The 13,791-nt window shown below is 44.4% G+C and overlaps 1 protein-coding gene across 7 annotated transcripts in view; it reads right to left on the reverse strand.

The window, feature by feature from the left end:
• The window catches only part of RPS6KA2 (ribosomal protein S6 kinase A2), a 491,259-nt gene that overhangs the window by 33,093 nt on the left and 444,375 nt on the right, over positions 1 to 13,791 (reverse strand). For all 7 annotated transcript variants that reach the window (XM_050789393.1, XM_050789392.1, XM_050789391.1 and 4 more), the window contains 3 exons: positions 13,333 to 13,435; positions 5,016 to 5,146; positions 3,183 to 3,308 (listed from right to left, as the gene is read on the reverse strand). In XM_050789393.1, the coding sequence (XP_050645350.1) occupies positions 3,183 to 3,308; positions 5,016 to 5,146; positions 13,333 to 13,435 (360 nt within the window). The remainder of the gene's footprint in view (positions 1 to 3,182; positions 3,309 to 5,015; positions 5,147 to 13,332; positions 13,436 to 13,791) is intronic.

The following is a 13,791-nucleotide window of genomic DNA, read 5'->3' on the forward strand; positions in this document are numbered from 1 at the left end:
ATGGCTCAAGCGGCAATTGGGAGTGGTAAAGCTGGATTCTAGTGACAGTCTCGGCTGGACATCTGCTGAGCTGAGATCCAGCTCACGTATCAGACAACCAGCTGCCACATGCTTAGTTCTGGGTCATGTTAGAAGTCACTGAACTTTGCCGTTTCTTAGTCTGTCCGTCAATAGGTGGGAATGCTGCTTCTCATGAACCAGTCAGTGGATACAGACAAAGGCCGAAAGTATTTCAACTACATTCCACCTGGAAATGCTGAAAACAAAACCGCACAGTGCTCTGCACTGGTCAAAGCAGTTTTGGTAACAAGTGGGTCCATTCTAAATAACAAGCTCGTTGCACAGAAATGCCAACTTGTTCATCGTGGGAGGAAATCTAAACAACCATGTCTACCTACAGATAAATGAACTTATTGTCACCGCTCCCTTGGCCAGCTGAAACGTGCTTCTGAAATGGCTCTGGTCATAGGAGCCTTCTGGACCATGAGCCACATCTCTCTGAAAAGTCCGGGGCCCTTCATGGGGCTGCACCTTCCCGTGCTTGGTTAATTTATGCATCTTCCAGACCACACATTATGACCCACTGTAGTCTCAGAAGGGACAAGGGAAATCCCTGTCATGTCCGCTGGCCAAATTTGTCCAGGGAACTTCAAGGTTTGTGAAAGAGAAACAGGAAGACCAGGCTCTTTCTTCTACCATCGGCCACAGCCATAGTGCCTGGCTTCTCGAGAGCTGTTGCTGAAACTCCACAGAGTTTGACCTCAACAAGATCTTTGAGGACTGAGGGACTGAGTTACAAGCCGTGTAACAAAGCTGAATTCAGACAGCATCTATATAAGAGCTGGATATGGGAATATTAGGAGAAAACACACCATCGCCTCGTCACTGGGGGATTTACTTGCAGAGGCACAAAACGGGGGCTGATCTGCCTCACAGTAGCGGGCTGTTTCTAGAAGGGCACCGTGGCTGCTGGGCTGACCAACCCACAGGCTTGTTTCTTTGAGCTCACTGGGAAGCAGTGATTGTTTCTGGGATTGCTGTCACCCAATAAACAACCTAAAGAAATTCTGTGAGCAATGACCAAGACAGAAAAAAATTCCAAGGAGCCCATGTAGGCTTACAAAGCATATGTGAAATATATTTCAAAATACAAGTGAAATTCTCTTGTCTAAGGCAGAATAGAGGTCTACTCTTCACCACTGGAACATCGGGACATAGGAACAGCACCTGGATACGCAAATGGTAGGTGCCCATCTAAGTTCTCCTTTAAAAAACTCTCCCAGTGAGATGGAGGAGCAGGACAAACCAGCCTCAACAATCCAAATTCTAGAAACGCACGAAGCTTACATGCCCCCGGCTGCAGAGGCAACCACTTCATAACAAAACCTGTTTTTCTCCTGCTCTTCACACCACGGGTGGACATTCTACCATGACAGTAATGCTCACTGCAGTCTCCACCCAATTACAGTCCCGGGAACTGTAAATCATGATCTGTTTCCTTCCTTTCACCTTTCCTGGATGTGTTCAAGACTCTGGGCAGACTAAACACAGAGATGCTATCGGAGCAAATCACAAATGGATTATTTCTCTATATTTAAACTTTCTTTTTTGCTTGAGAAATTCCAGATAAATTTGTCAATAATCCATAAATTCTTGACCCAAACAAAATCAAGGGACCTGAGATTTTTTTTGGCTGGCGTCGTTTGTGACAGCAAAGCGTTTTCCCAGTGCAAGAAACATGGTAGACATTCCCAGTGAATATGCTTGAGGATCCCAGGCCATGCTTGAGGATCCACCCTTTTGAAATACCTGTTTTCACAAAATTTCAGTGGAGCTCTGGGCAAATGAGGATGGGATTGGGTCATTTCAACGTTGTCATTATTTTGAACAATCTTTTCAGCGTATAGAAGAATCACAGTTGATGAAAATTACTCTTTTTACACTACTTGCTGGCTGGGCAAATGTTCTTTGAAGGGCAAGTGTAGCACCGTGTGCTACAGACGTGTCTGGGTAAGCAGGGCAGGTCCCAGTCACGATGGCAGCACAGGCTGGGACCTCGCTCTGCGACAGCCTGGGGTTCAGCTCCACTGGAAAGGGGCGGAGTTTCAAGTGTCTCTTGCTGTCTTTTAGAGAGGATGTACAATGTGTCTTTTTTTTCTTTTAAACATAAATTTGATTCTGATTTTAGCAGGAAGCTTTACCTTTAATCTACATTTTACTAACCAAAAATCTCTAGAAACTGGTATTCTGGATTGCCAGATCAAATATTTAAACAGCAACAATTACAGAAGCTAAAGTTACTATGTAGAGATTGCCAAATAGGGTTATAAAGAATTGTTTCTCTATACTGTTCTTGACGGTTGGCAGTAAAACCATTAACTCTCTGCCAAAGTTTGTTGTGAATAATACAAGCTTATTTATTTCTTTAAAGTATTTTCTTCCTTTCTCCCTCTTTTCTTTCCTTCCTTTCCTTGCCAAATCCTATACCTGTTCCCCAACTCTATTTTCTCAAAAGATTGGGGCCCCAAAACTTTTCTCTTGGTGTATGTCATACACAAAGCTACGAGAGGTGCTCAGTCCCTACGTGGTGGATATGACTGAAAATATTCCTGATTTGCAAAACTACCTTTTAATGGGTGACCGCATATCAAAGCAAACTGAACTCCATCATATCAGAGCTTGGAAAATGGCAAATAGAGAGAATGTTCACTCAGGCTCAGGTGTTCCTGCTGGAGTCACTGCACAGCTGAGCACACGAGCACATATGCCATGCTCCTATGCTCTGTGCTCCCACGTACCATACGTGCTCCCACGCGCTGCACTCACACAGGGCCCTGCTGTGCTCCTATGCTCCGTGCTTCCACGTACCATACGTGCTCCTATGCACTGCACTCACACAGGGCCCTGCTGTGCTCCTATGCTCCCTGCTCCCACGCGCTGCACTCACACAGGGCCCTGCTATGCTCCGTCCTCCCACGTACCATATGTGCTCCCATGCGCTGCACTCACACAGGGCCCTGCTGTGCTCCTATACTCTATGCTCTCATGTACCATACGTGTTCCCATGCGCTATACCCACACAGGGCCCTGCTATGCTCCTATGCTCCATGCTCCCACGTACCATATGTGCTCCCACGTGCTGCACTCACACAGGGCCCTGCGCACTCAGCAGCCTGCCTTACCTTCACAGCGTACTCTGTGTCAGTGGCTTTATGCACACATCGCTTGCACACTGAGTAGGAGCCCACCCCGATGTCCTCCTTGATCTCGTAGCCATCGGTGAAGTGGATGTTGTTCCCGTGTAACTGCTGCAGAGGGACCGAGAGAAGAAGAGCTGTTGGAACCCTCACATGAGGGGATGAGGCAGCTACACTCACACAGAATGTGGGGCGAAGAGAAGTGCCGACTGTGAACCCGAGTGTCTGGAGCCCAGGAGCTCAAGGGTCCCCCCCGCCCAAGGCTGCAGAGTTACTTAGTGATGTTCTCGACCTAAATCTCAACTTCTCTGATTCCTTGGGCTATGACTCTTAACTTTTAGACACCAGGCCATTCTGTGCCCACTGGCTGGTATGTTTCTTGCAAAGATCTGAGAGCAGGAGAATCTGAAAGTGAAAAGCAAGTGCTGGCAACTACTGGGTGTGTGGCTCCAATGCCTGTGTGCAGAGCAAGGCTCTGGATGGAAACATCTCATTGGAAATCTGACTCCATAGTGTCCAAGTCACAACCTGCTCTGACCTGCATACAGCAGCCGCACCCACCTGATCTGAAAGCCACCCATGGCAGCCTGCTCTGTCACAACTTCCACTTTCCACACCTGTATTTCTCCAAAGGCCACAGGGAAGGAAATAGGATGGAAATCCAATGCCATCCAACTTACCCGGACTTAATTCTTAAATAAGTTTAATCATAATTAGAATTAAGTTTAATTAAGTTTAATCCCTTAGAATTCTCTGTATTCTGGTTACATTTATTAGGCGAGAAACTCATTATAAAAATATCACCTTCCAAAGACCTCCCAAAGATTACATTTCATCATGGGAAAATGATACCCACAAATTAAACTGCTATCCTAGGGTCCTGGCTGGACTCACACACAGTGAAGATGCTCGTCTCTGGCCATAGACACCAGAGTGACATTCTTCCCAGGGCTTTACCTTCCCTCTTTAAGACAAATGCCAGGTAGGGTAAGAGCAAGGGCTCAGTACACCATGGGAGACCACCACAGAGACCACTACAGGGACCACCATAGGAACCACCACAGGGACCATCATGGGAACCACCGCAGGGAACACCAGGGAGATCACCATGGGAACCATTACAGGGACTACCATGGGAACCACCATGGGGACCACCATGGGACAACCACAAGGACCATCATGGGAACCACCACGAGAGGCTACCACAGGGAGTACCAAGGGAACCACCACAGGGCCACCACAGGGAGACCACCATGGGCACCACCATGGGAGACCACCACAGAGACCACCACAGTGACCACCATGGGAACCACCATGAATACCACCTCAGGGACCACCATGATAGACCACCACAGGGACCACCACGGAGACAACACAGGGACCACCATGGGAACCACCACAGGGACTACCAGGGAGATCACCACGGGGACCACCACAGGGGACCACCCCAGGGAACACCATGGGGACCACCACAGGGACCACCACAGGAGGCTACCATGGGGAGTATCAATGGGGACCGTCACAGGGACCACCATTGGAAACCACCATGGGGGCCCACGATGTGAGACCATCACAGGAACCACCATGAAGGAGCACCACATGAGATCATCATGGGGACCACCATGGGGGACCACCATGAGGGACCATCATGGCAGACACTCAGAACAATGGGAAGTGCGAGGGAAGAAGAATTGGTGATTAAAGTCCACCCATCCTAAGCACCCAACCCCCGGGTGACTGAGGTCACAGGGAACACCAGAGTCACCCATCATCCAAGTGCCCTCTTGCCCCCAACCCACTGCAGGCAAACACAGTTACCTGTACAATTGGATGAACTGCGACTTTGTGCAGATCTTGCTGTGAGGGCTCCTGGATCAGGCTTGAGGCCACAAAGCTGAATCCTCTAAACAGGTGATGAGCATTTGCACTCGGGGGGACACCAGGAGAGTCTGCAGGTGACAGGGGCAGAGTTCAGATGCCATGAAAGCTGGGTGACCCTGGGGTGAAGCGATAGTGTGTGTGCATGTGGTATGTGTATGCAATTCATGTGTGCATGTGTGTGTATGTGCGCGTGGTGTATGCCTGTGTTGGAGGAAAAGGTAAAACACACATGTAGAAATGCTGAACCAGATGAAACTACTTTCTTTTGGGTCGTGCTAATGATCTGATTTTTAAATGGCAAAAATACCCAGAACAAAAACTTTAGGATTATCATTGATGGCATCTTTTAGTTTGCTAACTTCTGGATTTACTCTATATTCTTGACCACAGTCCTCCACCCCTCCCCACTCCAGACTCAATTAAGAAGGCACCAATGACCTCAGGATGGAATTGTCAGTGAACATGAATCCTATATCCTTAGCATCTGGTCTCTAGGTTCCACAGGTCCCACCCTGTGCCCACAGCTGCATAACTGCGTGTGTGCTGTGCACGTGCTCTGCTCTTCAAGGACATTTGGGCATTGTTGCTCCTGTCCACAGCAAGGCAGAGTACAAAAGGAGGAATTCCCTTCCATTAAGATTTTTCTGATCTCTGTAAGATCCGTGTTCAAAAGCATGACTGCCATGAGACTGATCCCATTTCAAGTTTATCATTAAGAAAAACAAAAGGATAAATGCCTCATGGGGAAAAAAAATCTGCATCATACATAACAGATGAGAGGCTAAACTCTCTATTGCCCAAAAGCTCCCAGAGATCAATGAGAAAAGAGCAAAATACTCAAAGGAAGGAATTCTGACAGCTACCATAGGCATGAAAAGATGCCCAATCTCTCTAAGGAGTGAGCATACACATATTTAAATAGGATAACACTTTTGCCTAATGCATTAACAAAAATGAAAGAAATCAATCGCATCTGGGTTTGGCTAGGGGGTGGACACTCTTATAATTGTAGGAGGGAGCATAACTGGCATAATCTTTTGGAACGTCAAGGTAACTTTTAAAGCTAACTTTAAAATTTGCATGTCCTCTGAAGACAACTTTACATCTAGGAATTTATCCTACAGAATTACTTTCAAAAGTGCACAGTAATAACAAATTGTAGAGGACACAAACAAATGGAAAAACAGCACATGCTCATATATCAGAAAAATTAATATCATTAAAATGAACATATCACCCAAAGCAATCTACAGATTCAATGCAATCTCTATCAAAAAACCAATGTCATTTTTCATAGAATTAGAAAAAACAATACTAAAGTTAACATGGAACCAACAAAGAGCCTGAATAGCCAAAGCACTTTTAAGCAAAAGGAACAAAGCTAGAACTAGAAGCATCACATTACCTGACTTCAATTATATCACAAGGATATAGTAACCAAAATAACATGGTACTGGTATAAAAATAGACACACAGATTAATGGAACAGGATAGAAAACCCAGAAATAAAGCCACAAAGTTGACAAAAACTTTGTGGGGAAAGGACACTCTTTTCAATAAATGATACTGGGAAAATTAGTTTGTCATAAGCAAAAGAATGAAATTGGACCCCTATGTCTCACCATATACAAAAATCAACTAAGAGATTAAAGACTTAAGTGACGAAAGACCTGAAACAATGAAAATACTAGAAGAAATCCTAGGGAAAACTCTTTTGGACATGGGTCTAGGCAAATACTTCAAAAGTCTTTTCAGGGCCAGGCGTGGTGGCTCACACCTGTAGTCCCAGCACTTTGGGAGGCTGAGGTGGGCAGATCACAAGGTCAGGAGTTCAAGATCAGTCTGGCCAACATAGTGAAACCCTGTCTCTACTAAAAATATTTTAAAAAATCAGCCAGGTGTGGTGGTGTGTGCCTGTAATCCCAGCTACTCGGGAGGCTGAGGCAGGAAAATTGTGTGAACCCGGGAGGTGGAGGTTGCAGTGAGCTGAGATCGTGCCACTGCACTCCAGCCTAGGTGACAGAATGAGACTCCAGAGACTCCATCTCAAAAAAAAAAAAAAAAAAAAAAAGAAAGAAAAAGAAAAAGTCTTTTAAGACCAGCATAAGAAATCAACAGAATGAACAAACAACCTGCAGAATGGGAGAAAATATTTGCAAAGTATGCAACTGACAGGGGAGTAATATCTAGAATTTACAAGGAACTCAAACAACTCAACAACAACAACAAAATAAATAACTCCATTAAAAATTGACCAGAGGACATCAATAGACATTTTTCAAAAGAAGATATACAGAGGGCCAGTGGCCAAACAGCGTATAAAAAATGCTGAAGATCACTAATCATCAGAGAAATACAAATGAAAACCACAATGAGATATCACTTTATATCAGTCAGAATGGTTATTACTAAAAAGTCAAAAAAAATAACAGACGTGGGTGAGGATGTGGAGAAAGGTGGTGGGAATATAAATTAGGACAACCTCCATGAAAAACCGGTATGGAGATGTCTCAAAGAACTAAATGGAACTCCATTCGATGCAGCAATGTCACTGCTGGGCATTGCCCAAAGGAAAAGAAATCACTGTCTCAGAAAGACACCCGCACTTGCAAGCTTACTGTAGCACTACTCACAATCACAAAGTCATGGAATCAACCTAAGTGTCCATCAATAGGTGATTGGATAAAGAAAATGTGGTACATATACACAATGGAATACTATTTAGTCATAAAAAAGAATGAAGCCATGTCTTTTGCAGCAACATGGATGGAAATGGAGGCCATTATTTTAAGTGAAACAGCTCAAACACAGAAAGTCAAACATCGCATGTTCTCACTCATAAGTGGGTGCTAAATAATGTCTGCACGTGGACGTCGAGCGTGGAGGGATAGAGAATGGAGACGTGGAAGGGTGGGAGAAGGTGAGGGATGAGAAATTACTTAATGGGTACAATGAACACTCCTCAGGTGATGGTTACACCAAAAGCCCAGCCCTCACCACTATGCACTTTACCCATGAACAAAACTACATCCGTACCTCTGACATTTACATAAATAAAAAATAAAATGGGCTGGGCATGGTGGCTCACACCTGTAATTGCAGCACTTTGAGAGGCTGAGGTGGGCGGATCACAAGGTCAAGACCAGCCTGACCAACACGGTGAAGCCCTGTCTCTACTAAAAATACAAAAATTAGTCGGGCATGATGTCAGGTGCCTGTAATCCCAGCTACTCAGGAGGCTGAGGCAGGAGAATTGCTTGAACCTGGGAGGTGGAGGTTGCGGTGAGCCGAGACTAAGCCACGCCACTCCAGCCTGGGCGACAGAGTGAGACTCTGTCTCAAAACAAAACAAAACAAAATAAAACAAAAAAGCAAACAAAGAAATCCCAAAGTAGTTAGACATAAATGTAGAAAAAGTCTGTTTCAGTGATACATGTTACAGAAAAGAAAAAGGAGACACTAAATACTCCTCACTAAAATAATCATGGTCATGCTCAACAGTGGCCCATCTGTATCAGTATGCTTTGTAATGATTGCTGTGTGAGTCCTGCCAGTGAGACCAGGGCCATCAGAACGAGCTACAGCTGCATGGACTGACAGAGACATGGCTTCCTAATCGTTTGTCAAATTCAAAAAAGCAAATAGCTGTTGAACAATATGAAGAACCCAAACATTATTTAAAAAATTAAATATATATCAATATATATATAAAATAGAATAGGATAACAGAATAGATTAATATATTAAAATAGAATATATATTACATTAAAATAGAATACTATATTATATAATACGTATATTTATAATATATGAAAATACAATATGTAATTTTTCCTGAAAACACACATATGTAGAAATTTAAACATTCTTATTTATATATCTTTTAAGACTCCATGTACGTATAGGTGTGTATTTGTATACTCTAGAATTCTCTACCTGCAGGCCTTTGCCTCTTTGCACTTTTAGTTGCTGTACTTTGAAAGGAAAAAAGTGCACCTAGTTCTGTTTTATCTCCTCACGGTGCGGCAGGTGTGTGGGGCTGGGAGGCAGCTGCAGAGAACATGTTTTTTGTTTCTTAGCATCATATTTTGAGGCAACAGTTACGAGGGCAGCTGCTCCAAAGCCCAGGAGCCAGGCCCCAAGTCATGTGGGCCTCTGGTGCCAGTGGGGGTGAGGCCGTGGGCAGACGGATGACCCAGCACCCCACTGGTGCTTTTCCTGGGATAAGAAGCTTCATGGACCCGCACTCACCTTCAGTGTCCTGAACCAAGAGGCAGTCAGAGCCAGGTGTCGGCCCTCAAAGGGGCCAACAAAGGGGCCTTCACAGTCACCCCTGGTAGGTGCCCACACGACCCCTGGACTAAAGTGACCAGAGTTGGCTGTGTTTGGAAATAAACGCACCAGACTAGCAAAGCGTCATTAAAAAACCGAAGGCACACTGAGTGGTTTTTTGAAACTGAAATTCTGTAGTGCGACCCGGCAGAGAAGCTCTGAGCGGCTCTGCTTCCCATTACATGGAGCAGCTGGAGGAGGAGGTGCTCCTGCTATGCCGGGTTTGCTCTCTGCACAAAGTCTGGCTTTGAGGTCTGCCTCCTCCCAAAGATGCCCTGAGCTACCATGGGCCGCAGACTCTCCCCCAGAAAAATGAAATACACACGGCTACATCATGGTTTAAGAAATCTTCAAACCTGGAGGCACTTTAATGTCCTCCCTTAGGGACTTAGACTCAGAGTTTGAGCTTATTCTAGGGAATCCGCGGGAGCCACAAGAGTGTGAAGTGCTGGGCAAGGATTGGGAGTCTAATTTACAGCCTGTGGAGGAGTGTGTGCGGGGTGGGGGCACAGGCCACGTTAACTTGACAGATACAGTTTCATTGGTGAATGGAAAATCTGTAATTCCAGCAAGCAATGTCTTCTAACCAACCAAGAGGCATGGAAGACACAGCCACAACCTTCCGTGGCCAGAGAACTTATGCCTCTCCCCACATAGACCAAGGAGAGCCTGTGGAAAGGGTAAGAGTAACAGCAATCTACTGAAGGCCAAGTGGGTCTTCACTGAAAGTTAAGAGGCTGACATTTGGTCGTTGTGGCTAGCTAGTAAGGAAATGATAGGTGGCCTAAATAGAATTTAAGTACTTTATAATCACCTGAGGGATGCTGATTTTCAGCACAGTATTTAAGAAGAGCAAAAATGTGAGTTAGATAAAAGGAGATATAGAATTACAATAATTACAAATAACCTCTCATGGTCCTGTAGATATTTCCTGATGTGTGGAGTCTGCCTGATCAGTTTTAAATCTTAGATTGGCATCTCCGGCTAAGTGGCATGCTTCAATGGGCAGTCAGCGTGTGATCAGGGAATAGAAACCAGCTTGAGCACTGGCTGAAGTTTAAGAAAAGACAAAAAGCCTAACTACAAGAAATTCCCACTGTGTGTCCAGTAAAGGATTTGTAGCTTATCCATTGCTTCAGAGTCACATTTCTACAGCTGCTCATTCACCCAGCCATGTGCTCAGCTCACATGCTTAGAAAATCCTACCCTCCTATACAAATCAGAATGAGTTTAATGTGTCTTTAGCATGTCAATTACTACCTACCTCAAAGGCAAACGGTGGTGGGATAAATTCAGTGAAACTGATTGGAGAACTAGAAACACTAAGGAATAAAAAAGCCAATTCTGAATAGCATTGGAGTACAATGTGTCTAATTATGTTTTCCTCAGGCTATTGTTAAAATAAAATGGAATTCTCTAGATGCTCAAAAAAAGCTTCTGCTTCCACTGGCCAACTAGGTTGAGGTTTAAATTCTTCACGGATAATATAAAAGGCATGTTCATGTGAATATCAGAGTTGACTGTACTAACATTTTCTTACCAAGCAGCACAAACATAGACTTTCTTTCCACATTTTAAACACACAGCCCCACACGGGAGCACCTCCCGAAGACGTGTGTGCATTCTGTTAGGGACCATATGGTCCTTGTGGACTCAGGGACAATGATCTCGTGGTCAGACCTAATTTCCTCTGAGCTCCTCTTACATTCAGGTCAACAATAGGTTGAGAAATATCATGACTTGCTTGGATGACCTGTGGGCAGAGTCAGGATGGAATCCCCAAATCCTGCCCCCTCTTTTCAAACTCAGAAACTGAAAAGTAATCCTGTTCTGTGAACTGGGTTAATTTTGTCAATGGGAAGGACCAACCCCAACGCACAAATACTTTCTAAGGAAGCTGAGAATGGGGTGAGGTGAAAATCCCACAATCACTTATTGGAGAGAGCAGACCCAGAAATGTTTTCCAAGGCAGCCTCATTACATCATGAATCAGTGATGAACCAAAGCTACAATGACAGTTTTAATTCTACCTGGGGACTGCAGGAGGACCCAAAAGAAGTAATTGAACAGTCAGTGGCATGACTCCCTAGTTAACAGTGCCCGGAATCAGCTTTCTTCCTGTTCTTGGTACCAATGTAGCCTGGGTCAGGACCTGGCCTAGGCCCATCAAAAGTCCCACTAAAAGCCCCACGACCCTCCCTATCTGCACAAGCTCACACCCACCTCAATGTACTCATCTGGGTATGGGAAACAGGGATTTCATCAACAGCCTGAATCTGGAGGAACAAAGTGGATTCTCTAACTTCATCTACTTGACATTTTGTGGTTGACCATCTATTTGTTTCCTGATTATCTTTTAAAAAATGAGAAAATTTCAGATTCAAAAGCAGTGAGAAAAAATACAGCAAATCCCTGTAGATCCAAAATGCAGCCTGGTCACCAGCTCTCTCAGGACTTGTCCTGCTTATGTCTACAGAAGGAGCTTGTGGATGGTTTTGTACATAACCAGCATACTGTTAGTGTTGTGGACTGAATTATGTCCTTCCCAAGTTCAAATGTTAAGGCCCTACCCCCCAGTGTAATTGTATGTGGAGACAAGACCTTGATATGGTTTGGCTCTGTGTCCCCACCCAAATCTCAGGCTCTGTGTCCCTACCCAAATCTCATCTTGTAGCCTCCATAATTCCCATGTGTTTGTGGGAGAGACCCGGCGGGAGATGACTGAATCATGGAGGCGGGTCTTTCCTGTGCTGTTCTCATGATAGTGAATGAGTCTCATGAGATCTGAAGGTTTTAAAAAGGGGAGTTTCCCTGCACAAGCTCTCTTTGCCTGCTGCCATCCATATAATATGGGGCTTGCTCCTCCTTGCCTTCCGCCATGTTTGTGAGGCTTCCTCAGCCCTGTGGATTCATTAAACTTCTTTCTTTTGTAAATTGCCCAGTCTCAGGTATGTCTTTATCAGCAGTGTGAAAACAGACTAATATAGCCCTTTAAGAGAATAACTGAAGTTAACTGAGGATAAAAGTGTGGGGCCCTAATCCAAGAGGACTAGTGTCCTTATAAGAAGACAGAGAGACACCAGAGATCAATCTTGCTGTCTTTGCACACACAGAATAAAGGCCATGTGGGGACACAGCAAGAAGGCAGCCGTCTGCAAGTCAAGGCGAGAGCCCTCACCAGGAACCAACCCTGTTGGTATCTTGAACTTGGACTTCCAGCCTCCAGACTGTGAGAAAATAAATGACTGTTGTTTAAACCACCCAGTCTATAGTATTTTGTTATGACAGTGCTATCAGACCAGGATAATTACCATATAAAAAAGCAAACTTTAATTCATTAATATCCCAAAAAAGATAACTTTTAAAGGGAGCTGACGAGTTCTGATGAAATTTGCTAGACCCCAAGAGTAATTTCAGACACACCAGGAGACCAAATTTATGCATCCATTTGCTACGCTATTTAGTAGCTGATACAACTTTTCAAATGGGTTTCTGTTTTTTGCATGAATAATATCTATAGCTCACAAATCTACACACATAACTGACAGCCTTCCCTCTCTGTAAATGCACTTTTAATTGAAAGAGGGATTTTAATTGCCTCCAGTTTCTCTTCTTGCTCTTGCTGTGTGTCTCTCTGACACAGGAAGTAACTGGACTGGTGACTTGCAATAAGAGAATCCATAGGACACCTTCATCATTTCCAAGGTGGAGGTTGCGTAGGGAACAACAGAGAATTGGGGCTATCACTTATCTCTTTATCACTGAGCAGAGAAAACAACAACAACAAAAAAACCAAACAGAATGGACAGTTATTTTCCATGAAAACAATTCTTAAGCATGGGAATCTCTTGTTCCTAGATATCAGTCCCTAAGGGGTAAGGTGGGAGAAGCCACCGACAGAGGGAACCACTGTGGCACACACCTGTGGGCGTCCGTGCTGTGAACTCGGGGTCAAAGTGGAAGGTGTCCTCAGGCCTGCCCACTGCTGGTTTGAATGGTGGCTTGATCTCCTTCCGGAACAGCTTCTATTAATACAAGGAAAGCAAGACAGGGCACTGAGAATGCACAGACAACGCCACAGAACACTGGGGACAGAGAAACCTGCTGTGGGGAGGGAAGGACGTTCTTATCACAGACTGCATCGGCCTTGTGGATTACAAGGGATTTCTAAATACTCTGAAATATAGATGACATATAAAATATATGAATATGTGCAGTATTCTAGATAATATAGCATAAATAATAACTATGTATTATAGAAAGATATCAAAAAGGCATAGTTTGAGGAATGAGGGTTTGGGGACATGCCAAGTGTTCTTCATTTTAGGGCAATAGTTTTCTAGTTTCTTCTTGGTAGTAGAATCTTTTTTTCCAGGTAAAA

Source organism: Macaca thibetana, chromosome 4 (genome assembly GCF_024542745.1).
Source record: "Macaca thibetana thibetana isolate TM-01 chromosome 4, ASM2454274v1, whole genome shotgun sequence".
Lineage (NCBI taxonomy): Eukaryota > Metazoa > Chordata > Mammalia > Primates > Cercopithecidae > Macaca > Macaca thibetana.